Raw genomic sequence first — 26,867 nt, 5'->3', positions numbered from 1 at the left:
GTCACACAACACAATGCCACAGATGTCTCAAGTTTTGAGTGAGCATGCAATTGGTATGCTGACTGCAGGAATGTCCACCAGAGCTGTTGCCAGATAATGTAATGTATCTACCATAAGCTGCCTCGAACTGGTTTTAGAGAATTTGGCAGTATGTCCAACTGGCTTCATAACCACAGACCACCTGTATTGCGTCGTGTGGGCGAGCGGTTTGCTGATGTCAACATTGTGAACAGAGTGCCCCATGGTGGCTGTGGGGTTATGCTATGAGCAGGCATAAGCATGATAATGCAGCCCCATGTAAGCAAGGATCTGTACATAAGCTGAAAATGTCCCAGTTCTTCCATGGCCTGCATACTCACCAGACATGTCACCCATTGAGCATGTTTGGGATGCTCTGGAGTGACTGTGTATCACGGGCACAGCGTGTCCCAGTTCCCGCCAATATCCACAACTTCGCACAGCCATTGAAGAAAATTATGGGACCACATTCCACAAGCCATAATCAACAGCCTGATCAACTTTATGTGAAGGAAATGTGTTGCGCTGCATGAGGCAAATGGTGGTCACACCAAATACTGACTGGTTTTCTAATCCACGCCCCTACCTTTTTAAAAAGTTATCTGTGACCAACAGATGCATATCTCTTTTCCCAGTAATGTGAAATCCAATTAATTAATTAAAATTGATTGATTTGCTTATATGAATTGTAACTCAGTAACATCTTTGAAATTGTTGCATTTGGTGTTTATATATTTGATCAGTATACTTTAAAATGACTAAAACCAAATCGAAACTGTGTCGAAATGATAATGGGCCTATTTTATACAGTTTATTGAATGTGTCCACCTCCCTAATAATCACGGAAATTAAAGATAAACAGGGTGTATCGAAAATTAGAAAAACGATGGATAGAGGACTATATTTTGCAAATGTAGATGGTGAGTGGTGAGGTACAGTAACATAACCCATTTTCAGTGAGGCCCCGGGGCAAAATGAGTTTGACACCCAGGCCATAGAAAAAGTCAATGTGCACTCCCCTGCGCGCCTCCGCGAGAATATTCGCCATTTTGTTTCGAAAATATGACCGAGTTTTTCCTGCTTTAGCTTGTAACAGGCTAGCTTTTGAATTTATGTACTGTAGAGGACATACATAGATATTACGCGTAATAATATTGAATATACAAGGTACACATGTGAGGCCTGTCCGTTGCCACGTCGCAAGAGAATAATATCCGTGTCACCAGGTTGACAGATACTTTGCTCATACTGCTCGTCAGCCTGAACCATCAAAACAAATCACATTTGGCTAGCTCGCTAACTAACGTTAGCCAAACAGACGAGTGGATTGCAAACTTTGAACAACACGGTAAGTTTCTCGACCAACGTTGGCTAGCTAAAGCTGGTGAGTTATTTGTGCTTGGCGACTTAAAATACCTGGTTAAGCTATCAGTACCTAGTTAGCTGAAGAGGGTTAGCTAGCTTTTGCCAATTTAGCCAGCTAAAGTTATGCTAATGTTAACGTTAGCTGCTAGTTAATCGGACTCGGAGAGACACTAACGCCGACACCCAGCCCTTTAACCATCTGGCGACAAAGTTGATGATAATTTGCTCAAGTCCTTGTGCTAAAGCTAGCTAAATTGTATGCTAACGATAAGTTAGCTAGGTTAGCTAACTATCTGGATAGCTAGCGGCTCAGGATTCTCTCCGCCTTTGACAGTCGAATCCATCTGGTTTAGCCAATCTACTTTGCTAACTGAATTAGGTTGCTTGCTAATGTGTCCTAACTAACGTTAATACTAGCTGACGTTAGCTGCTGCTGTTCAGACATTCGACGTTAGCAAGACCAAAAAGAGAAGTGAAGTTCGTTCAAGATCATGTCTTGGTTGCAAGAAATGCTAACTAACATGTTACTTCTTGCATTCGTGAAGATATACTTGTTGCGGAAAATTCCACACCGTTGTAAAATTATAGTCGTCTAGAAACAAATCGACGGTCTTGGAATTTCTATCCATTGAACAAACAAACTCAACCCGGTTTCCAACTGCAGGGCACGGGTTTGGCACTGGCAGCTTTAGCTTATAAATAATCAATGTCAAATCTCCAAGTAGTGAATAGAAGTAACCAGCAAGTACTACTGTAGTGACTTGTGAAGTAAACAGAAATGTGAGCTCCCAACACTCAGCAGTTGATGTGCATTTCTTGCCAAGGCCACCAACATATAATTTTACAGTTCTACAGAACACATGTCCCTGCATTGTCAGACAAGGAGTGATAGTAGACCCTAAAGGGTTGTTCATCTTGCAACTGTTTTTTCAAAGAAATTATCGACACAGAAAAGTAGAATTGGTGGAGTGTTGAAGTGAATTAAATATAAAAATATGTTTACATGAGAAAATACTACAAATAATATACACTTTGACAACTGTAGCAATGATACATGTCCATTGGAGAGTGGGGGCAGGATAAGTATACTGCCTGCATCTAAGTAATGGAAACGGGAGAAAAGGCTGTGGCTGAGGTCCTTGATAGGCCTACAGACAAAACTAAATGGTCATGTTTGTAATAAAGCAATTATTCAAAACCAACCACATCTTGAATCCTAGGTATAAGGTGGCAACAAGAAAGAGCATCTTAAATGAGGCTCCCTGTTGCTACTTTTGTTAGCAACTCATGGAGAAGCACACCTGCAGGTGCTTAGCAGTGCAGCCAACTGAGACTGATAAGCGCCTAATTAGGAAATGGGGAGAGCCTGGCTATGTCCCAATTATCTTCGATAGCCTCCTTTCCCTATCAACTCTCCTTCATAACCACCGATTGTAGTAGACTTTATAAGTTTCCACCATTTTGCTTTTGCATATCTAATCAGTGTTCATGAAGGTTAGGAAACAAGGAAAGGAAGCCATCTAAGATTTGTGACAGCCTGCCCTCTGTTTGCTCTGTCTATGCTGCGTTCATGTGCTATCAGAGTTATCAGAAAATCCTAGTTCCGACTGGGAAGTTTGACTTAAACGACCGTCCAAGTCTGAATTACAAGTGGGGAAACTGAGAAAATTGTTGACTTTATTGACAACTACAACCTTATAAAGAAGCTTTATTGACCATATTGTCAATGTTAAGCAAGCTAGAAAACTTGTATTATTACCAACGTTAGCTAGCTTATCAAGCTAACTAAAATCTTGTTGGTTGACGAATTGTTCCGATCAAAAAGCACATGAATGAAACGGTCGTATATCCGACATCAGAACTAGGAAATAGGAATGTCTGACAAGCGTGTGAACGAACGCTGCATTACTATGCTGCCCCATAAGCCACTTGCTTTGCATAATGACATGCTACTGTTGGGTCATAGCATCCAGTTGATTGCTGTTCAACCATTGCTCCTCTTTTCATCATTTACTCTATTAGCCAGTGGACTGTTTTGCTGAGGATGCCCCTGGTGAGTTCTATTTTAGATGAGAAGTCAAGTTTTAGCTTTTTCCTGTGTAGCATCCACAGGGGAGCACTCTAGGGGTTATTGTTGCACTAGTGTGCTCTTTGTAAATGTATGCCAGATGGACTCTCCTGCACGTGCAGGATTGTCCAAATAAGAGGAAAAAGTAGGAAACACTTTGATTTTCTTTTTCAGACCCATTCTTGTGTTGTGTGGGCGGCCAGTCGGTGTAATATTGCACCGGCCAGCACATTTGTCTTTTGTTGACTAAGCAAGTTGGTTTGATTTGGTCCCTTCCAACATATCTGAATAATGGTCTTGATAGGCTAGTTAGTGTGTTTATCTTAGCAACCATGGCCAACAGATTTTTCAAAACTATTCTAATTTCCTGTCTATTGTTGTGGTTGCCTAGACCTATAGCTAGGTTGTTCAGTGTGAAATGCTGACGTCAAGAACAGTGAAGTAGCTAGAGCTAACCACAACCTTTTCACATTAGTGACGTATGAGTGAGGGTCCAGGAAAGGGTAGTGTGCACTAGATGCATTTACTTTTGCGTATCTTTTAAAGCATACAGATAATAATATTAATTGTAGTAGCTAGGCAGCTAACCCTGCTAGTCAGCCCATACATTAGACTTCAGACAAAGTACTCATGAATTTGACTGTAATTGGTAGCCTGTGCAAGCCTATAATCCATTTCAAAATGCTTATCTCATTTCATAAAGCATTTGCATAGACCTAACAAGACCCAAAGCATGCATCTGGGATTTTGTTTAAGATTTTCCAGCCAGCATCTCTTAGTTGATGGTGTGCCTGTATTTCTGTGTGAGCCTCTCCATTGTTGGCCTGAATGCCATTCACTACTGTCTTCAAGTAATTAAGTTAGCTGAAGTTCTTTTATTGTTAGTGTTCTTGACGACACAACAATAAGCGTTGCACATTTCACCGTTGTTAGGCTAAGTTGAGTTGATATATAACGTTAGACTAGGCCTAGTTCTCTTTTTTTATAAGCCACAAGGCAAGTCGGGGCAGGCCGTTGGCACATCAGTTCATTGACTCATTTATAACTGAAAGCTAAGAATTCTATAGAAGCACGTTGACTTAGGTTCCGGCTGCCCAAGGCTAAGATTTCTAAAGTCAAACCCCGCTACAGCTTTCTCACTAGCAATCTACTAACTAGAAGGCTAGGTCATGATCTTATAACTAATGGCAGCCAGACAAACGTCTTTCTTGAAAAGCTCTGTTTAGAATCCTCTTTGTGATGTCGAGTAGTCCGAGTAAATCTGATGCAACACATGCATCTTGTTTAAAGATGACTATGCAAATACTGCTGCTGACTAATAATAGATGCCTTTGAGATCTGATGCAAGGTCCTATATGAATTGAATTATAATTTATTGTAACCCCCTTCTCTCTCAGGTTATGGTGAGCCTTTCAGTGTGTTGTGTACTAAGGATGCCTGTGTTCTAAGAGGAGACCCATGCTGATAAATGCCAGGTCTCGCCACGCTCTCTGCCGTCTGCACAAACACAAATGCCTGCCTGTCTGGGGGAGATCTGATTAAAGATACCCACATTTCTTCTACTGGTAAGCACAATTACTGGAGGTTACATCTCAAATTATATCTGTAATGAGTTTGTTGTTCATGTGTGGACAGAGCTAGTGACCACGTTGATGTTCCTGCCTCATTGTTTTCATCCGTTTCTTTGTGTATTTCCCCGGTTACCCTCCCCACCGCATGAACCTCAGCTCTTTTAATCTCCCTTTCTTCCTCTAAAATAAAAATATATTTTTTGATTTATTTTCATCTCAAAGTGACTCAAAAGCAAAAAAACAAACAAACAAGCAAGCAATATCGTCATGAGTAGGCTAGCTATAGTTGTCTAGGTCAACCAATACATCACCATGAGTAGCCTAGCTATAGTTGGCCAATACATACATCATCATGAGTAGCCTAGCTATAGTTGGCTAGGTCAACCAATACATACATCATCACGAGTAGCCTAGCTATAGTTGGCTCGGTCAACTAATACATACATCACCGAGAGTAGCCTTGCTGTAGTTGGCTAGGTCAACCAATACATCACCATGAGTAGCCTAGCAATAGTTGGCTAGGTCAACCAATACATCACCATGAGTAGCTAGGTCAACCAATACATCATGAGTAGCCTAGCTATAGTTGGCTAGGTCAATTAATACATCACCATGAGTAGCCTAGCTTTAGTTGGCTAGGTCAACCAATGGAGGCCAAGTCTTTGAGTGTATGCATTTTTTTAAAATGGAGAGGGACAGTTCATTGCTTGCTCAGAAGAAGGTAGTCAGGGAGATGAAGTGTCTGGTGATGATCTTGTAGAGGGCTACATAACCACCAGAAATATGCAGCAAAACTCGATGTTAAAAAAACGAAACGGCTGATAATTATAATAAAATGAAAACCCATATTTAAAGGAGCTCTCTGCTTAGGCTGCTACTAGGGTGCCATGCCATCATTGCATCCCTCTCTCTCTGACTCTCTCTTTCCTTCTAGGGCTGTGTCCCCTGTCCAAGCATCCACCATGTTCTGGAAGTTTGACCTGCACACCACGTCCCACATCGACCAGCTGCTGGACCGGGAGGATGTGACGTTGCGGGAGCTCATGGAGGAGGATGATGTCCTGCAGGAGTGCAAGGCCCAGAACCGCCGGCTGCTGCTCTTCCTCTCCCAGGATCACTGCATGACAGAGCTGGTCAACCTCATCACCACAGAGCCCCCTGCTGACCTAGAGGAGAAGAGCCGCTTTAAGTGAGAAAGGGTCACCCGAGGGGGAAGAGGGATGGGCTGAATGTGGCTGCTCAACACACGTGTATACTATGTCATTATTGTAAGAACATTTGTGCTTAACAAAATATACTTTTAATGAAATAAATATTCAAATACACCCTATGCTTAAGCTATCACGGACTGACCTTTCCTCTAAAGACCAGTTGTGCAAAATGAAAGGGGCTTGTCCGTAACATGCTCTGACATGGCCTGGGTTCTATGCTCAGTGGATAAGTACCAACTGCCAAGTTTCAACCTAAGACCAGCATGCATACACTCTATTGCATTCTTTGTTTTCCTGTGATTCTCAATGTCTAACACACCGAGATCCCTGTCTAGAGTGAAAGGGCTTGTGGCTGTGGGGTCTTTGCCTTGTCACTGAGAGGTTGGGAGTTCAAATCCAGTTATGTCTGCGGAGTTGTCATCTGCAGAGTTGGTTGAATGGCAGCTGTGGTGATTAAAGGTAAAAGGGGCTGGGGCACCATGGCCACTTGATATTGAAATACAGATTTTGCCTAGAAAAACTAAAGCCTTGTTCACGTTGGGAGTTTGAAGTGACTCAAATCATATATATTTTTTTTGCATATCTGTTTGGAATCTGTTCTTTTTCTCTTGCAGTGTGAATGTCCCAAAAAGCACATGGAATCAGATATTTCAAGCCAAATTTCAAACCACGGCTCATGGCCATGCAACTTGTCTGAACAGTCAAATCTGATTTATTTACCCTCAAGTGGTTTTTACTGTTATTTGGCATATCTTGTTGCTAGCTACTCCGCTACCACCTGTTCTTGTCAAAAATAACTAGCTTGTTAATTGTTTAGAAATGAGTGAATGTGCTAGAAAGCTAGCTAGTTGAGTGCCGTGGCTTGCTACAAAGGACTCATTTTGGAAGTTGTATCATGTTATCTTTGAGGCTTTAAAATTGTTATTTTAAGATTTCTAACATTCAAAGCATCTGGGATACGTCCATGGCCGAAGGTTGTGGTCACCTTAGCTTGCAACATAACTTTGAATGATAGGACGCACGAACACCATCACCAATCAATCTACACCACTGTGCACACACCCGTTGTTACTATTACAACACCACTGCGCACACACCCATCTTTATTAACTAGTGAGCTAATTACTGCTGTCTGAGCACACATAACCGATTTGGTCACTTCTAACGTTTGAACAGTCAGTATTCCAAAACTTCCAGCATTAAGGTCTGCAGTGCCCACTTTTTGGGGAAATAATCACTGCTATGAAGGTGGGGGTAGGGGGGGGGGGGGGTTTATCCCATATGCTCATCACTCCCTTCCAACACCACTGTCCTCCAACCATTTGTGGCAGCACCTCCCCAATAACATGAATAAAACCAGCAAAGTTAGATTTGAACCCATAACCATCAGTGTGGGAAGAAAGGTTCTTACCCCAGAGCCACAGCACCTTCACAGTTCATACATGCCTCTGCATATGATTGATATTGAGAATTGTGGAAGCACAAATGCAACCAGTTAGCTTTGAACCCACAACCATCAGTTTGAGGCAAGGTTCTTACTCCAGAGCCACTGAGTACTTTACTATATATGCTCTCTTCACACAGTTGAGGTTGAGTAGAACAAACAAGCACAGCAAGCTAGATTCAAACCTTTGACCCAATGCTTGAGGCAATGGTCTTACCTCATACTCCCCCAAAAATACACAGTTCTCTTCAAATATTTGATGTTGAGAATTGTTTAAACAAAAACACAGATTTGAACCCACAAGTTTAGATGTGAGGCCAGGTTGTTACCTCTCACCCACTGTCTCCTATATGGCAAATATATAAGTTGGGATTAAATAACATTGCGGGTTATATAATAGGCATTGTGGCTTTTAGAGGCAATATCGATTGAGCAGACATATTCAATTATTGCATCTCAGTGTAAGAGGCTGATGTTTTGGTCGCTTTTGAGTGCTGGCGGTGCTTTCACTCTAGTGGTAGCATGAGACGGAGTCTACAACCCACACAAGTGGCTCAGGTGGTGCAGCTCATCCAGGATGGCACATCAATGCGAGCTGTGGCAAGAAGGTTTGCTGTGTCTGTCAGCGTAGTGTCCAGAGCATGGAGGCGCTACCAGGAGACAGGCCAGTACATCAGGAGACGTGGAGGGGGCCGTAGGAGGGCAACAACCCAGCAGCAGGACCGCCGCTACCTCTGCCTTTGTGTAAGGAGGAGCACTGCCAGAGCCCTGCAAAATGACCTCCAGCAGGCCACAAATGTGCATGTGTCTGCTCAAACGGTCAGAAACAGACTCCATGAGGGTGGTATGAGGGCCTGATGTCCACAGGTGGGGGTTGGCTTATAGCCCAACACCGTGCAGGACGTTTGGCATTTGCCAGAGAACACCAAGATTGGCAAATGAGCCACTGGCGCCCTGTGCTCTTCACAGATGAAAGCAGGTTCACACTGAACACATGTGACAGTCTGGAGACGCTGTGGAGAACGTTCTGCTGCCTGCAACATCCTCCAGCATGACCGGTTTGGCGGTGGGTCAGTCATGGTGTGGGGTGGCATTTCTTTGGGGGGCCGCACAGCCCTCCATGTGCTCGCCAGAGGTAGCCTGACTGCCATTAGGTACCGAGATGAGATCCTCAGACCCCTTGTGAGACCATATGCTGGTGCGGTTGGCCCTGGGTTCCTCCTAATGCAAGACAATGCTAGACCTCATGTGGCTGGAGTGTGTCAGCAGTTCCTGCAAGAGGAAGGCATTGATGCTATGGACTGGCCCGCCCGTTCCCCAGACCTGAATCCAATTGAGCACATCTGGGACATCATGTCTCGCTCCATCCCCCAACGCCACGTTGCACCACAGACTGTCCAGGAGTTGGCGGATGCTTTAGTCCAGGTCTGGGAGGAGATCCCTCAGGAGACCATCCGCCACCTCATCAGGAGCATGCCCAGGCGTTGTAGGGAGGTCATACAGGCACGTGGAGGCCACACACACTACTGAGCCTCATTTTGACTTGTTTTAAGGACATCACATCAAAGTTGGATCAGCCTGTAGTGTGGTTTTCCACTTTAATTTTGAGTGACTCCAAATCCAGACCTCCATGGGTTGATAAATTTGATTTCCATTGATCATTTTTGTGTGATTTTGTTGTCAGCACATTCAACTATGTTAAAGAAAAAAGTATTTAATAAGAATATTTCATTCATTCAGATCTAGGATGTGTTATTGTAGTGTTCCCTTTATTTTTTTGAGCAGTGTATATATATATATATATATATTTTTTTTACTGTGAATGGGATCTCTGCAAAAATGGGAACATTGCCTTTAAAAGCCACAATGCCTATAACTCGTAATTGGATTGAATCCTGAATTTAGTGGGAGCCAAGATATGTTTATGAAGGCTTTTAAGGTTGAAGACTGATAATTTACAGTAGAAACACTGTTTTGAACTCACAATGTCATGAACTGGGAACAGAACAACCAGTGCCATGGTAGATGCCTCTAAATTAGTTAATGTTTTTATGTTGATCCTTCTAATGTAACAGAAGAGTACAACAGGTGGCGTTGGGTTTGAAACATGCCCAGAGATCAGAGATCCTATTACATTACTATTCTAATTCCTAATTGTATGCATGCCCTCTTGTGGACATCTTGCCCTCTAAAGTAGCTGACAAGACACAAAGAACACCAAATAGGCCCTGTTTCCCAAAAGCATCTTAATGCTGAGTTAGGATAGGATGCTATGGTTCTAACGAAGAACTTAGCCTTAAGATACTTTTGGGAAACTGGGCCCTGGTCATGATTGAGTCTGTTAGCATAGCATACACAATGTGGTCTTCAGTATACTCGGTCCAATAAACATGAATTCAGAATTGATGAGATGAGCGTTGTCAGAATATTTCCAAACATCGTAAAGGTTATATTTCAAGAATTAACACAGACTGTACACCTCCCTCCCACACAGCCGTTCCTTAGACTGTTTCTCCCCCTCTCATCCTGTTGTCCCCTCGCTACAGGTTCCCTAACATCGCCTGTGAGCTCTTGACATCAGATGTGTCCCTCATCAACGACAAGTTGGGCGGGGACGAGTCACTCCTGGAGACTCTCTACCACTTCCTGGAGCAGGACCCGCCCCTCAACCCGCTACTAGCCAGCTTCTTCAGCAAGACCATCGGCAACCTCATCGCTAGGAAAACAGAACAGGTAACCACAATGCCCAAGCAGTTATAAAGGTGGATAAAGAAAGTGTAAGGACCTACCTGGAGCTCACCAAACGTCTCTTTTGCTCCAGGTAATCTCCTTCCTGAGGAAAAAGGATGGCTTCATCGGCCTGGTGCTGAAACACATCGACGCCTCCGCCATGATGGACCTGCTGCTTCGCCTCATCAGCTGTGTGGAGCCTGCCCCCTTGAGACAGGAGGTCCTCAATGTAAGCTGCCACTGTCTGCCAGCCGTTCCTGTTCTCATAAATGTTGTTCAATTATAAATATAATTTCTTATTGACCTAGACGTCTTGTATTTCTCTCATTCATTCCCTGTCATTATTTTTCTTTCCTTATCTTAGTGGCTGAGCGAAGAGAAGCTTATTCAGAGACTCACAGAGCTCATCCACACAGGCAAAGATGAGGAAGTGAGTCATTGACCTTAAACTGATATTTTAGTATTCTCCTGGACAAGGCACGGCAGTTGATATTAATTATCTGGTCAGAAGTATGAATACTTTTTTATTTATTTTTTCCAGAGACAATCAAATGCGTCCCAGACGCTTTGTGACATCATCCGCCTTAGTCGAGACCAGGCCAATCAGATGCAGGAGAACGTCGAGGCCGACCCCTTATTGGTTGTTCTAGAGTCACAGGAGAGCGTAGCCGGGCTCCTGAAGACCATGTTTGAGGGGGAGAGGAGTGAGGCCTCCATTGTTAACGGAACTCAAGTGCTACTTACCTTACTGGAGACCAGGAGGTCCGGGTGAGTGGAACAACTGTTCTCTCTCCTCAAATAAGCTATCTCTTTCCATTGCCTTGTCCAGAAACAACCTCTAGCCACTTGTGGAGATCTTAAAAGGATATGATAGATTTAAGCAATATGGTAATACATTCACCTTGCCTTCTGATAGGCTATCTGGATTTATCACCACATTGCTTACACCTGACTAATCCTCTCAGATCTTCCAAATGCTTAAGGCAGGGGTAGGGGCTAGAGGTTGTTTCTGGACAGGGACCATCTCTCCAGCTATTTTAGCATGTTAACATCTTTTTCCTTTATCCCTCCCTTGTTCTCTCTTTCCATCCCAGGTTGGAGGGGCTGATGGATCTCTATTCTCAGGGATATGAAAGGTCTTACACTGTCAACAGCAGTATTCTACATGCCATTGAGCCCCATCTAAAGGACTTCCAGCAGCTTCTCCTGAACCCCCCCAAGGTAAGGATATACAGTAAGGCCGTATGGCTGATCAATTTACAGTGGTCAGTGGGTACTAAGCAAGAAAGACTCAGTCATGAAACATACAAATAATATTTTTTGTTAAAATGTTCTTATTTGATTATGTTGGAGGCCAACAGACTGCAGTAGAATTCAAACCATACTTTTATAAATAAGCTGTTCAGGGTGTTTACCTCAGCTCCAACCATTAACACACAATTGAATCAACTTGTTCAACACAGTTCTTCCTGTATACATTGGACTGTTGAGTAATTGAATTGAACATGGTGTATGTGTAGAAAAGTGCAATACTGACGACCGTTGGCCTTCTGGAGGAGCCGCTGGGGAACGCCCGCCTTCACGTGGCCCGGCTAGTGGCCGCCCTGCTGCAGACCAGCGCCCCCAGTGTCTGTCAGGAGCTCTGCAAGCTCACCACAATGGACCAGCTACTGGTGTGTCTGCACCGCCGGGTTTCATCAACTTGTCATTCTCTTACTCTTTCGCATTCATTCATATGTTCACGCTCTGGCACTTTCTTTTATTTTATTCACTTCCTCTCCTTTCTGTCGTTCACACTCACATTCTTGTTCTGTCACCCACCATCGGTCACCACGGTTCTCTCGCTCTTTGCTCTCCACAGGACCTGTTCTTCAAGTACTCATGGAATAACTTCTTGCACTTCCAAGTGGAGCTGTGTGTGGCCTCCATCCTGAACCACTCTGTCCCAGAGGAGCGGCCCATCCCTGGCCTCCAGAACCACGAGGAAGAGAAGCCCCCAGCAGGCCCAGAGAACCAGGGGGAGGCAGTAGGTGAGGCTGGGGAGCCAGCCAAGGCCAGCGACCCGGTGGAGGAGACCACCCTTCACAACACCCTGGTGGCACATGTAGGTGGCTTGGTAGCTCTGCATTTATCTGTCTATGTGCAGTAATAGTCTAGTGTAAAACATAACATTTCATTTTCTTATGAGCCCTTCCCTACGATGTAAAATCAATCAATGTGCAGAGGTAGAGGCTATGTACATGAAGGCAGGATAAAGTGACTAGGCATCAAGATAGATGAGTCCAATAAAGAAGAGAGTAGCAGCAGCATATAATGTGTGAAAGTGTGTATATATAGTCTAGTGCAGGGGTGTTCAACTCCCACCATACGAGGTCCAAAGCCTGCTGGTTTTCTGTTCTACCTGATTATTAGTTGCACCCAATCAGTTCCCACTTAGAGGGAAACAATGAAAAAACACAGTGGAACTGGTCCAGAGTTGAGTTTGAGGGGTCTAGTGAGTGTGCGTAGTCAGTGCAGATAGTTTGGGTACTATGAATTGATTATTTAGCAGTCTTATGGCTTGGGGGTAGAAGCCGTCTCGGAGCCTGTTGGTCCGAGAACGTTATACATTATTATTCTGTTTTTATATTGTCTCTGAATTATTATTTTTTTTTTTCTATTTCCTCCCCAGCTCTTCCAGAAGTGTCGGTTGGTACAGAGGATCCTGGACGCCTGGGAGGAGAACGACCAAATACAGTAAGACATGTCAGACACTCAAATCCGGGGAACTGCTTTTAGTATTGTCCAGTATTGTTTCACTGCAATGGTGGTATCTAGCATGATAGTAGTGTCTGTTAGAGGTCATTAACCGGTGTGTGGTTTTGTCTCTCAGGGCGGAGGGCGGCGCTAGGAGAGGTAACATGGGTCACCTGACCAGGATGGCCAACATGGTGGTACAGAACCTAGAGAAAGGACCAGTCCAGTCCCAGATCAGTGACCTCATCAAAGGTATGTGTGTGTTGATGAGCTGCCAGATTACCACTTCTGTATTCATAAAAGAATAGCAAAGAATGTTCCACTGCCGGTTACTGTGCCTGGGTGAGTGCTCAGTTAGAACTGGACTGTGATATTGCAGAGTTGCCAGAGGACTGCAAAGGACGCTGGGAGAGCTTTGTGGATGAGACCCTGAGAGAGACCAACAGGAGAAACACAGTGGAACTGGTATCAACCATTCAGTCACCATCTCTGTCTCTCTCCAACACACAAGCATTCTCTTCTACACATTCTGTCTGTCATTTCCTCACTCTAATTCTCTGTCTGTCCTGTGTGTCCCAGGTGAGCACCCATAACCTGCACTCCTCCAGTGAAGATGATGATATGGAGAGTCCCTTCCCCAACGATCTGTCACTCCAACAGGTAGGAAGCCACAGCACCATGACGACACATTTGTCTGCCCATGAGGAAAGATCATTATTTCATGTTCCCCCCCGCCCCCCAGGCTTTCTCAGACTATCAGATCCAGCAGATGACTGCCAACTTTGTGGATCAGTTTGGGTTCAACGATGAGGAGTTCAGTGAGCATGATGAAAACATCAAGTGAGTTTAGTCATCCGTTCCACTATTCCTTCTCCAATAACCAGAAATCAGCTTTGAAACAGACTGTACAGCAGTTTGCTATGACAAAGACCTCTGGGGGGGCTAACAGCTGCTGTTTGCATTAAACGCTATTTTGTTTCCTTCCTTTCCTAAGTGCCACATTTGACCGGATTGCAGAAATAAACTTCAATCTAGATGCTGATGATAATAGTGTAAGTTGTTGTATTGTTCTGTAATGTCTACCAGCTTCATTGTGTGTGTAGTGAAAGTTAATTGTTTACATGCGTTTCCCTCTCCCTGTGTTGAATGCAGGCCAACGCTACTGCCTTTGAGGCCTGCTGTAAAGAGAGGATACGTCAGTTTGACGATGCTGAAGAGGAGGAGGACATTTGGGAGGAGAAGGAGATTAACTATGCAACACAAGTCAAATCCAGAACACGGTTGGTAAAAATTCAAGATCCAAAAACAAAGTAGGGGATGTTATGCCAATGTGCAGCTCTCGCCCTCGATTTCTCTTTTTCTCATCAAACCGCTCTTCTTTCTCTCCGTGTGTGTGTGTGTCAGGTTTGGGGTGTCCCACACCTCAGAGAGCAGCTCCAGAAGCAGTCTGGAGAACGGGGGTCGGGAGCGGGACCGCGGGTCGGGCTCAGACGAGGACGACGACTCCAGACAGAGCGCCTCAGATCCAGGCAGCCTGAAGGAGAGCAAGGACAACACTCCCAGTACGCCTGGCAGTCAATCAGCTATTTGTAAACTATGCTTATTACCCATATTTACTCAATCAATTAGACAGTCATCATGAATGGTTTCCACTTTGCGAAAACCATTGTACACTTTTTCCTCTTACCATGTGAAGGTCCAAGCTGGACAGCGAGTTTCGGGGAAGCTGGGGGTAACTCGTCCTCTCCGGGTCCTGCAGGCTGGGATTCCCCAGGGGGGAGTGGAGGAGACAAACAGGAAGCAGGTTGGGCCAACTTCACAGAGTTCCAACCTTTCAGCAGGTGGGAACCAAACACTCTCCATACAATTTTATATACATTTGATGTTAGTGTCTGGGATATTGTAACTTGTCAATTTATCAAACTGTTTTTAGTAAGACCTTTTTTAAATCACCAACATAAGACCTTGTTGTTTACTTCATTGTGTTACATACCAAGTGGTGTGTTGTCTGTTCTCTGTACCTGAAGCTTACCTCCTCTCCCTGCAGCCCAGAGGTTGGCCCCAGATGCAGCTCTCCCGTAGGCAGCAGTGACGCAGACAAACAAGTCAAACCGGGTCCGGACAAGAGTGGTGAGTGTGGGATGAAGGGAGGTTTCAGCCACCTGACATTTGGCTTAGCTCCCCCTTGTGGAGACGGTCATTATTGCATTTGAGAACAGTAACTTTTTACAAGTCTTTCATTACTTAACACACAAGCCAAAGTGATTGTGTGTCCAGGTGCGAGCCCCTCTCCCTGTGGTGAGTGGCCGGTGGGTGAAGGTAGGAAGGCTCCCCTTGTAGCCTCAGATAGCAGCTCCTCCGGGGGCTCCGACAGCGAGGAGGATGACAAGACTGCCGCCGCCGCAAAGGAAACCACCAGCTCGCGCGCCAACAAGAAAGCAGAAGTCAAAAGGTTGGTTTAACATGAGGAACAGACTCGTCATACTCACACAGTCAATGCTAAATCATTTTCTGTAGAAGTCCACTCAAGCCTTAGTACCCATGTAAATAAACATCTATATTTGAAACATAACTACCACATTGAAGTAATTATACACTGGACTTGAACTGAAATGACTGGATTCAGAGTTTGGAAATCCAGGGAGCTTCCCATGAGCTATGAATGTGCTTTACTGAAGAGGAAGAATCACTAACATTTTAAATATGAGTTCAAGTGGTTAAACTACCAAAATACAGTTCAACAAACACTCTTCACATGTTTATTTTCTACACACACTTCTGTGGATCACTGACTAACAAGCAAAAAAAACTAACTTTTTCTCTGTGCTACAGTGAGAACCCCATCCCTCTGGAAAAACTGTCCCTCACAGACGCCCCCAAGTCCCCCCCAAAGGCACAGCTTGCAGCAGACACACCGCCAGCCTCGACCCCCACCCCTCAGACAGACAACAAGTAGGTGCCAGCTCGTGTGTGTACAAATAATGCATGCTTGCACGTAGAGATCCCAGGCAGATCAGGGCTAAAAATATTCTAGCAACCCGGTTTCCTTTTCCTAACAGCCAGAGCCAAGCCACACATCTGGACGTTGAACAATAGCATTGCTAGTTGCCAGCGTTGTGAGCCTGTAGAAGTATTTACCGTGAACTCTAGCCTGCCAGAGGAGGAGAGGTGGTCTGCAATGTTGGATTATGTTATCACCCTCTCACTTTGTCTCCATCTTCCTCACTTTCTTAAATCGCTTATCTCTATACCCTCTCTTCTCCCCCCCCCCCCCCGCCCTCCAGAGAGGATCCACCCCAGTGCCCAGAGATGCCAGCAGTCAACGGGCCTGTCTGAGGGGCAGACCGTCCTAAACCCCAGACTGGTGTGACAGACTGTGCCATTTCCAGGGAGACCACCCTCTCCCAAATAACCTCACTGCAACCTACAGTGTTTTAATGAATCACGCTGCCATGTTATTGGACCTGGACACTGCCAATCAGCACCAATAATAAGGCGGGACGTGTAAAAGCAACCAATAGGCAGAACAGTGTAGAGGAAATTGTCTTCAAAGCCTTTTCTGATGTTGCTCATAAGTATGTGTGGTTTTAATGTAGCAGTGATCTTTTAAACAACCGAAATCCGAAAGGAGTATAAAGTTTTTTTCTGAAGGATTTGTTCTCATACTCTTTTCACAAACGGTTGGACCTGAGTGGTAAGGAGCGGATAGCACAGGTTAACTTAACAAAATGATGCCTCAACAATAAATACCTTTCTGAAATATTTTTCTCCTTGAGAGCTTAAAAGGCACTTATGCAGCCATTTTTACTGTACATTATAGGACAATGTTATGTTCTACCCTCAGCTCTGTTGGCCATCTTGTCTGTCTCTCAGATCAAGATTTTTTACCAAACCTAGTCTTTATTCTTGTACCTCACTAGTTCTCTGAATGTTTTAAAGTGTCCAAGGAAAAGGAACACACAGTTCTATAATCTTCTGCTCATGTGCAATAATGACAATTAGCCATTTTATTTAAATCAACTTTTAATGTTGTCGAAAGGAAGACTCATTCGGTATAGTTATGGGCCAACTAATTTGGATATAAACTAAACTCGAGGTTTTGATTTGTCTTGTGTTATTGCATGTATAACCGGTTCTCCGTTGACCTAGCTCGTGAGCTGAGACCTGATTGTAATTGACTGTTATTGCTATCCCCCTTAAAATCAACCAAACATGATCTACCTATATTCAAATATCTACATTTTAAAGTAATTTTACAAGCAATCTTGAGATTACCGTGTGTTAATGTTCCGTTTTTCCTAAACCCTTACAGGGCAGGAACTGCCTTTGTACCAGATAGGGGAGAAGCGGTCTTCTTGTGAAGGTCAGCGTTGGGTTCTGCTAAATACTTCATCTCACTAGTGCAGGGGTACTCCGGGCAGAGCAAAATTCATTAAGTGGTACATCAACCAGTGTATTTAGGCATTTGACACCTAGCAAGTTGTGTGGTTGACCACATGAATAGCAAAGTACTTAAATGGAGATTTCACTGATCCAACAATTGGATGGATGACAACCATAGTGCTTTCACCCATCCAATCATGTCTGATCACCTTCAGGCAGAGAGGAAGGGGAGGATGCATTGGTGTTTCCCTCATTTTGGGACTGTGACCCAAATGGAAGTGTGTTTTGATGCCAAGTTGTTTCAATCTAAATATATAAAAGTGTGAGCGTAGAACAGATTATGCTTTGTGTTACCAAGTTAATGTCTTGGCTGGTGAAAGCATCAGCTTTCCTTACACCCTGTCATCTCCATCACTTTACATTTTGTGAACATCTTTAATAGCATGTTATCTTGCCTTGGTTAAGTTTAGGGTTGAACGGTAGATTCTGACCTGACAGCATTTTCTTCAAAAAAAGTGCATGTTCTTACTTGGCCAGTCTGATTTCTGTCTGTCTCCTGACAAGTCTAACAGTGGCTTCAGGAAGGCTATATAAAGAGTTCAGAATGGTGATCCCTGCCCATAGCACTGACCATTAACCACTCCAGGGTGAGGCAGCTCTGGACAACCATCACCTGCATGGATACATAATTAGATCCGTCATATCTATTTAACTATCACATCCACCTTCATACTGGTGCTGTGTCTAACATAACCAGGGAATGAGGTTGGTTTTACTTGGCTGGTGCTGTGTCTGAACTCATGTAGCTCTAAAATTGAGAGCTTCATAAATCATAACTGATCAGAGACATTAACAGTTGTTACAATCTTGGATTAAATAAGAACTTGCGACAGGAAAAAAAAAGGACAAACCAGTGAATTTTAAACCCACAGTGTTTTTGTTTTAATTCTAAAAAATATATTACATGATTGACAGACCCAGCTCAGAAGGAAACTTCAAATTCGAGAAAAAAAATTAAAACAAATAAATAATGTTATATTGTACTGATCTGATTAATGTTGTGGATATAATCTAACCAAATCAGGAGAGATTAGTAGACTGCAGAAAATGGGATGAGCTGGCCTTTAAGTGTGTGTTGAGGTGGGTGGGTGACATTTTAAACACCCCACCTGTGCAGGTAAGCAACTTAATGAGATTCCGATTCCAGAAAACCCACCTTAACTAGGGAGGCTAGTTCTTGCTCATACAAACACACCATTTCCACTCTGCTTAGGGAAGGACAATGTAAAAAAAAGAAAAGAAAAAAGAAAGACATTGAGGGTTTACTTATACAACACATTTTCCAAAAAGTAGTAGCATTAGTCACGTAAACACAGAAATAAACAAATGGCACATTGGATTCCTAATTTTAAAAATAAGTGGTGCTTTTCTTACCGAGGAGACAAAGTTAAATAAATTACTACCATAAACGTTACATACAAATCTGAGTAGTATATACAAAAGGAGTTAGACACAAATCTACAATTCAAATTTTATGTTCAACATGACAGCAGTATAACCATATTTTACACGGCAATGTGTGTGCGTCTGTTTTCATAACTTGGGGGCTCAAAATGAGGGCTAACCGATACTGCTCTGTAGCATAAAAAAAACGAACAATTGACTTAATTGAAATCTCACAAATTCCAGCTAAACATATTTTCTCTACAAGGCTCTAACAGACATCGACTCCTATGTACAGGCTTAAGAATAGAATGTAACAGCCTCTAGCTAAAAACACTGGTTTAGACAGAAGAGCAGCGGCGAGAAAGTCGGGACTCGCTGAAGTATTACTGTTCACATAGATGCAGTTGTTCAGAAGCCAAGCTGTGACTGACAGACCACCAAACAAAGGCTGAGTAGGTGCACAGAGAGTGATATCTTATCCTCGGACACATGCTTTTGAGACTTTCAATGTTATTAATTGGCTGCGTAATTATAGTTGGGGATTTGAATTATTCTAAGTGCCTTGAACACCTAGCGCTCTTCTCTGGTTAAGAACTATATTACCGGAAAAAATTGGTTGTGTAGAGCACATTCCAATCCAACGGTCTAATACTTGTCACATGTTAAAATCCACTGGCACTTGTATAACTGAAATACCATTTGTCCAACATTAAACCTGACCATGGGGGGGGGGGGGGGGGGGTCGTATCCAGGAAGTCTGTCATGTTAGTCAGATCCAGTCTCAGCACTGTGCCATGTAGTAAACAGACTAGTCATCCATCCCATAATCCCCTCTGCTCTGCCCACAGGCCCCATCCACCTTTTGTTTTATCATTTTGTGCATAAATTAATTTTCACAAAAATATATCCCTCCTGTTCCTTCAGCATCCCTTAACATTCAACTGTAATAGTGGTTTTTATTTGTTTTTGAGAAATATAGAGGGAGAAGTACAGCCCGTAGCTTATTGTGTAAACACTAATATTGTTCTGCAGACAGACTCCCTGTCCGGTAGATTTAGAATCTCCGACTGCCATTCTCCTGGTTTGATCACAAGGGCTAATAACAGCATATCAACTGCTCTGGGTGTGATAACTAGGAGGACTGATCTCTCACTGACCCAAAAATGTAACAGATCAGCTGTAAAAAATAGAAATTCTTCATAAACCGTTGAGAGGGCTCCCTTGGTGGTGTGTCTGGGGAATAAGAGACATCTTAGAGGGGATCTGTGAGTGTCCAACTCCTCACGGGTAAGACTCGGCTACATCAGGCAGTGACGGGGAAACGGGAGGCTTCAACGTCAGCTAGCAGGTGACCATGACAACTGTTCTGCATCAGTTGGGGCCGATTCTGTGTTCTGTTAAAGAATTCACTTCCTGTTTTCATGGTCAACAGGACATGGCTGGGCTGGATAATGTAGTTCATCATTACTTCCTCCCTGGTGTGTAGAGGAATGGGAGTTGTAGTCTCTAGGAGATGGGAGTCTGGCTACATCTGCATGCTGGAACATGCTGGAGGCCCCAGTTAGATTACTGAGAAACTGTCCATCTTCAAGATCACACAACAAACTACATCATGCTTGTTTCATTTTGCATAGACATCCAGCGCAAAGAGTGGTTGTACTACCAAGGTGACAGGCTGCAGCCAGCAACACGGTGAGACAAAAGCGAGTGGTCATTCAGGGACTTCTTACTTTCATTTCGGTTTTCTTAAATTTTTTATAACAAAAAGACTGAAACGTGACATCAGTTCAACGGCGCTCAACTGTGGAAAGGACTCTGTCTCAATTCTGCCTCCTTCTGGAGAGGAACTCCTGTGATTGGCCAGCAGAGATGTCCATCGGGTGCCTCAGCATTGCTCATTGGTTCCTGGTTGGATAGTTCCTGTTATGGTGGAGCTGTGCATCTCTCTAGGCATCAGAGAGGCAGCTCTGAATACTGTCCAACCACAGCTGTGCGTTGGGGCTGTCCTGCGCACAGAAGTTATACACTCGTTTGGTCGTCTTGAGCTGCCGTAGAAAGAGAACGAGAGAGGTTAAGACTGTTTGACCGTTCTTATGTTACCGTGTAGATTTCCTTTTTACATTTGAGTCATTTTGCAAACACATTCGCTGATCATAACATGTCACAATACACACATAAAAACCATCACACTGAGGCCTCTGGTAACTCACATCAAAGAAGGCTTTCTCCTCTATGTTTTTGGGCGCTCCCATGGTGGGCGTGCCTGGAATGACGGACTCCACCTCCGCCAGCTCAATCACCCCCTTACACTCCTTGTCCTGCCTGGTCTCATAGTATCTCAGCTAGACAGAGATAAATCATTATCACATTCATCACCATCAGTCCATCATCACCATCAGTCCATCATCACCATCAGTCCATCATCACCATCAGTCCACCTCCCTCCTCTTACCTGATGTTTGGTCTTGTCCAGCACGAACCAGCGGGGTTTCCATGGCTTCAGCAACGCACCTTTCTTAAACAGGATGCCCTCAAAACTCCTGGGAGTCAAAGGTAGAAGGAACCCAGTCAGCCACTTTCGTAACACACTGAGGGGGTAATGTGCTGCTGGGGCAGTGATAAGAGTGGGGGTACAGACCTGTTCTCACTCTCCGTGCTCTGGAACTGGCTGTATAGGGTGCTGGTGCTGGGGCGCCCAGCCACAGGGGTGGAGGTGGTGCTGGTCTCACGGTCCATGGCCAGGTTAATGGAGGAGCCTACTCCACTCTCCGGAAGGTACACCCCCTGAGACCGCCGCTGGTGACTCAGATTGGACGACATCAGCAAGGAGCTGTTGAAAGACGGCTGAAAGAGCGAGAGAACGGAGGACGAGCAAGAAAACACAGAGGGCTAATATATTCAATAAAACATAAATAGTTGCCACAAGAGGTCAGTAGAACACATTACTATAAATCTACAAGAAGTTATTTTCAAATAATCTTCAAAGGGCCTAAGTGTAAGTTTGTTAGAAGGATGGCATCCTAATAGCCAGTGAAACACTAGGTTAGCTTTTGGTTGTCAAGCGTTTCTCACCCTGTTCTCCAGCTTGGCCTCGGCCCGTTGGTTGGCCTTGATCTTGTCCCAGGTGTCCTTCCATTTCTCTGGTGGCAGCCCCAACTCTGCCTCCAGACTCTGCAAGTCCTAGGACAGTCAGATTCGTGTATAAGAATTTATACAACAAGTTAGGGTTATACAGGGACTACTGCAGTATACTGATGGTACGTAATGTGTAAGTAATCGCCACTAACCTGCAGCAGTTTGGTGATGGCGTCGGGTACCACTCTGCTGCGGCTGTCGTAGCAGGGCCAGACGATGCGTCGCTGGGACTTGGGGGTGGTGGTGTCTGGTTTGTCAGGCACCTCCTCAGCCAGCCTCTCCTGCCGGCCCCTCTGCACCAGCTCCCAGTCGTAAGACGGGCCCTCAGACAGCGTCTCCTCTGTGTAGAAGTCCCACACCTTCAGGTTGGAGATGAAGCTGTACGGCCGCAACACCTGGGGAAAAGAAAATAGTAAAAACACAGAGGGATTTAGCTAGTAAATGACCACATGGATTTATTTTTGTTACCACAAAACGTGCATGTAATAACTACAAGATCGTCTAGTACATCTTAAGTCTAAGATCGTAAAACTAAACCTCCACTTGATTAGAAAATGGATCAAATCCGCTTGAATTTTCAGTAAACTTCCCCACCAGGGGGCAGTCTAACGCAACCAAGTAGAGTTCCAGGCTCACTCACCTCCTCATCCTCTGGTGAGAACATGTAGTTGAAGAAGATGGGTGTTTTCTTGTTGAGCCGGTCAATGTAATCCCACACTGACTTACACACCTGCGGGTTCTTCCTCTCCCCCTTCTCCTCGTACAGAACCCCTTAACACAAACGGAAGGTTCATCAACTCACTGAACACACTCAACTGGCATACAAGTTACACTTAAACACCCAAAAGTGTACCGAAATAACCTACTTATAAGAATTCAGATAGTATCTATGGGGTCTGGAGTTTCTCCTAACCACGTAACCTAAATCTAGAGAAAGGCCATCTGATAAGGGGAAAACTCGAGCCCTTATCTGTAGAACAAAGAAAAGGCTCACCGAGCTCAATGCGTTCGTAGTCCGAGTCGAGCAGGAAGGTTCTGAAGCGGTTGGACACGTAGTGGTAGGCCAGGAACTTCAGGTAGTACTGACTGAACTCAAACTCCATGGGGAACTGCAGGTGGATCTGCAGGGGGGACAGGATTTAAGGTAACACGTCAGTTGCCCTTCCTCTGTTTACTGCTTCCTGATCGTCAAACATTCACGGGCCTTTTCTCAACTGGATTTGCTCAACTCCTGTGTCCTCTTTCACCTCCTTTAGAAAAAGTTCAAAGGTAATCGAGGAGAGGCGGCGAGGAGAAGGAAAACGAGCTTAGACTCTCCTCTCCCGCGTCAACAGGCGAATGTGATAAATGACGTGATAAAACAAAATGTAGCTAGTTGTGCAAGACATTTTATAGATAAAAGTAGCATATTGTTTTTAAACGTGTATATGCTTTTCTCCTACGAAAAAACAAAAGCTGATTCAAATGTGGCAGATCTCAAAACTCTTCCACAAAGAACTCCGATAGGATACATACAGTACATTTGGAAAGTATTCATACCCCTTAACTTTTTCCTTTTTTTCACAATCTACCCACTATAGCCCATAATGATGAAGTAAAAACTGTTTTAGACATTTTTGCAAAAGTATTACACATTTTAAACTGAAATACCACATTAAACAAGTATTCAGACCCTTTACTTCATTGAAGCAGCGATTACAGCCTCGAGTCTTCTTGGCTATGATGCTACAAGCTTGGCACACCTGTATTTGGGAAGTTTCTCCCATTCTTCACTGCTGATCCTCTCAAGCTCTGTCAGGTTGGATGGGGAGCGTCACTGCACATCTATTTTCAGGTCTCTCCAGAGATGTTCGATCAGGTTCAAGTCTAGGCTCTGCCTGGGCGACTCAAGGACATTCAGAAACTTGTCCCAAAGCCACTCCTGCGTGTTTTGGCTGTGAGCTTTGGGTTGTTGTCCTGTTGGAAGGTGAACCTTCACCCCAGTCTGAGGTCCTGAGCGCTCTAGAGCAGGTTTTTGTCATGTGCCTGAGGAGTGGCTTCCATCTGGCCACTCTACCATAAAGGCCTGCTTGGTGGAGTGCTGCAGAAATGGTTGTCCTTCTGGAAGATTCTCCCATCTGAGGAATTCTGGAGCTCTGTCAGAGTGACTATTGGGTTCTGACCAAGGCCCTTCTCCCCCGATTGCTCAGTTTGGCCGGGCGGCCAGCTCCAAGCGGCAAGCTCAAACTTCTTCCATTTAAGAATGACGGAGGCCATTGTGTTCTTGGGATCCTTCAATGCTGCAGACATTTTTTGGTACCCCAGATCTGTGCCTCGACACAATCCTGTCTCAGAACTCCACGGACAATTCTTTCGAACTCATGGCTTGGTTTTTGCTCTGACATGCACTGTTAACTTTGGGACCTTATATAGACAGGTGTATGCCTTTCCAAATCATGTCCAATCAATTGAATTTACCACAGGTAAAGTAATTTTTATTTTAATTTAATTTTACCTTTATTTAACTAGGCAAGTCAGTTAAGAACAAATTCTTATTTTCAATGACGGCCTAGGAACAGTGGGTTAACTGCCTGTTCGGGGGCAGAACGACAGATTTGTACCTTGTCAGCTCGGGGATTTGAACATGCAACCTTTCGGTAACTAGTCCAACTCTCTAACCACTAGGCTACCCTGCCGCCCCATATTTTTTGCCCCCCTCTTTCTCCCAAAATTTGATCTCGTCTCATCACTGTAACTCCCCAATAGGCTCAGGAGAGGCGAAGGTGGAGTCATGCGTCCTCTGAAACCCGGCTAACCGTGCTCCTTAACTTTTTATGGCTGCAGGGGCAGTATTGAGTAGCTTGGATGAAAATGTGCCCATATCAAACAGCCTGCTCCTAAGTCATAGTTGCATATTATTATTATTGGATAGAAAACACTCTGAAGTTTCTAAAACTGTTTGAATGATGTCTGAGTATAACAGAACTCATATTGGCAGGCAGAATCCTGAGTTGAAATCAAAACAGGAAGTCAGAAATCTGAGCTTGTATGTATTCACCAGAGTCCCCAATGAAATTCCCTTGAGATATGAATGATGTTGCACTGCCTAGGGGTTCCCCTAGATGTCAACCATCAATATCAATTATAATGAGGCTTCTATGTTGTTGTGGGAGTGAATGAGAGCAGAATATATCAGCTGTCCATCAAGCAGCCATTTTGTGATCCCACTTTTTCCTCATGGTAGTCACTTGCGTTCCATTGTTCACAAAGAAAAGAAAGAATACTCCGGTTGGAACTTTATTGAAGATATATGTTAAAAACATCCTAATGATTAATTCTGTACTTAGTTTGAAATGTTTCTTTGACCGGTAATATCACTTTTTGAAGTTTTTGTCCGATATAACGCTGACCAGAATTAGCATTTGGATATATATACACCAAACGCTCTAACAAAAGAAGGTATTTGGACATAAATAACATACATTTTCGAACAAAACAAACATTTATTGTGGACCTGGGATTCCTGGATTGCTTTCTGATGTAGATCATCAAAGGTAAGGGAATATTTATCATGTCATTTCTTGTTTATGTTGATGCCATCTTTGCAGCTGTGGTATTTTTAAATTGAGCACCGTCTCAGATTATTGCATGCATTTCTTTTTCCGTAAAGTTTTTTAAAAATCTGACACAGCGGTTGCATTAAGGAGATAATTCCATGTGTATAACTATATTATCATCTACATTTATGATGAGTATTTCTGTTGAATGATGTGGCTATGCAAAATCACTTGATGTTTTTGGAACTGGTGAATCTAACGCGCCAATTCTGATTTTTTTAAATATAAATATGAACTTTATCAAAAACATGCATGTATTGTGTAACATGAAGTCCTATGAGTCCGGCCCGCCACAAGGAGTCCCTAGGGCGCGATGAGCCAAGTAAAACATTTCTAAAGACCTGTTTTCACTTTGTAATTTTAAGGTATTGTGTGTAGATTGATGAGGATGTTTAAGAAATTAAATAATTTTGGGACAATTTTAGTCTAACGTAACAAAAAGCGGAAAAAGTGAAGGGGTCTGAATACTTTCCGAAAGCACTGGATGACTCTCCTCGATGAAAGGTGGCTTTCAAGGAGGGGAGGAAATTCTTCCATTTGTCTACCCTTCAAAATGTACACGCTCCTGGACCACTTAGGACAGACTTTCACCCAAATGAGAAAGGGCCACAGAGTCAGCAGACTCTGCACTCTCTCAAACAAATGTTTGGATGAATGGGAAAGGAGGAAGACATGTTAAAACCTTTAAATAATCTGTTCTAGCACATCCATATAACAGGATGGTCGGACATAGCGTACTCAACTGATTACATTCAGGATATAGTTGATCCAGGTTAATAGTTCTTGGCTAAGCTTTGTAACATAGTTTACATGAAGAAGACTATTTAAAGACAGTCTAGGCAGAGAGAGACAAAGGATCCTAGTGAGATACGGGTCATTTGGGGCGGCAGGGTAGCCTAGTGGTTAGAGCGTTGGACTAGTAACCGGAAGGTTGCAAGTTCAAACCCCCGAGCTGACAAGGTACAAATCTGTCGTTCTGCCCCTGAACAGGCAGTTAACCCACTGTTCCTAGGCAGTCATTGAAAATAAGAATTTGTTCTTAACTGACTTGCCTAGTTAAATAAAGGCACATTTCACCTTTTGAGGCGCATGAAAAACGAAGAAAAAAACAAACATTTTATTTTTATTTCACCTAATTTCCCCTCCTTGAAAGGCACTTTTCAC

The 26,867-nt window shown here is 43.8% G+C and overlaps 2 protein-coding genes across 21 annotated transcripts in view; one reads left to right on the top strand and one right to left on the bottom strand.

Annotated features, from left to right (window-relative positions):
- Positions 1 to 1,051: 1,051 nt before the first annotated feature.
- On the top strand, positions 1,052 to 18,554 carry LOC139392749 (serine/threonine-protein phosphatase 6 regulatory subunit 2-like). Of its 6 annotated transcripts, none has more exons than XM_071140992.1 (23): positions 1,052 to 1,366; positions 4,849 to 5,016; positions 5,957 to 6,211; positions 10,224 to 10,410; positions 10,499 to 10,636; positions 10,772 to 10,837; positions 10,949 to 11,175; positions 11,502 to 11,628; positions 11,928 to 12,080; positions 12,269 to 12,511; positions 13,079 to 13,143; positions 13,280 to 13,395; positions 13,523 to 13,608; positions 13,723 to 13,803; positions 13,886 to 13,983; positions 14,138 to 14,195; positions 14,296 to 14,423; positions 14,548 to 14,705; positions 14,840 to 14,984; positions 15,191 to 15,273; positions 15,421 to 15,595; positions 15,976 to 16,095; positions 16,428 to 18,554. In XM_071140992.1, exons 3-23 carry the CDS (start codon positions 5,985 to 5,987, stop codon positions 16,477 to 16,479), a joined length of 2,733 nt encoding a protein of 910 aa, XP_070997093.1. In that variant the 5' UTR covers positions 1,052 to 1,366; positions 4,849 to 5,016; positions 5,957 to 5,984; the 3' UTR covers positions 16,480 to 18,554. The 6 variants fall into 6 exon arrangements, with proteins under 6 accessions (XP_070997093.1, XP_070997092.1, XP_070997090.1 ...); XM_071140991.1 differs by having other exon boundaries at positions 15,406 to 15,595; XM_071140989.1 differs by having other exon boundaries at positions 15,400 to 15,595.
- LOC139392748 (myotubularin-related protein 5-like) overlaps positions 18,445 to 26,867 on the bottom strand; it is a 78,226-nt gene continuing 69,803 nt past the window's right edge. For all 15 annotated transcript variants that reach the window (XM_071140970.1, XM_071140977.1, XM_071140975.1 and 12 more), the window contains 8 exons: positions 23,102 to 23,228; positions 22,748 to 22,878; positions 22,260 to 22,502; positions 22,045 to 22,152; positions 21,611 to 21,816; positions 21,425 to 21,512; positions 21,183 to 21,314; positions 18,445 to 21,017 (listed from right to left, as the gene is read on the bottom strand). In XM_071140970.1, the coding sequence (XP_070997071.1) occupies positions 20,919 to 21,017; positions 21,183 to 21,314; positions 21,425 to 21,512; positions 21,611 to 21,816; positions 22,045 to 22,152; positions 22,260 to 22,502; positions 22,748 to 22,878; positions 23,102 to 23,228 (1,134 nt within the window). In that variant the 3' untranslated portion in view covers positions 18,445 to 20,918. The remainder of the gene's footprint in view (positions 21,018 to 21,182; positions 21,315 to 21,424; positions 21,513 to 21,610; positions 21,817 to 22,044; positions 22,153 to 22,259; positions 22,503 to 22,747; positions 22,879 to 23,101; positions 23,229 to 26,867) is intronic.

This window comes from Oncorhynchus clarkii, chromosome 33 (assembly GCF_045791955.1).
Source record: "Oncorhynchus clarkii lewisi isolate Uvic-CL-2024 chromosome 33, UVic_Ocla_1.0, whole genome shotgun sequence".
Lineage (NCBI taxonomy): Eukaryota > Metazoa > Chordata > Actinopteri > Salmoniformes > Salmonidae > Oncorhynchus > Oncorhynchus clarkii.
Note: the sequence above shows the minus strand (reverse complement) of the source record. Positions and strands in the feature narration are given on the sequence as shown.

What these genes read in the sequence shown, in the direction of transcription:
- LOC139392749 (XM_071140986.1), top strand. Translation starts at nt 5,985, where the DNA reads ATGTTCTGGAAGTTTGACCTGCACACCACGTCCCACATCGACCAGCTG. An exon ending in GGAGAAACACAGTGGAACTG is followed by an intron (nt 13,609 to 13,722) that starts GTATCAACCATT and finishes TGTGTGTCCCAG; the next exon opens with GTGAGCACCCATAACCTGCA. An exon ending in ACCCCTCAGACAGACAACAA is followed by an intron (nt 16,096 to 16,427) that starts GTAGGTGCCAGC and finishes CCCGCCCTCCAG; the next exon opens with AGAGGATCCACCCCAGTGCC.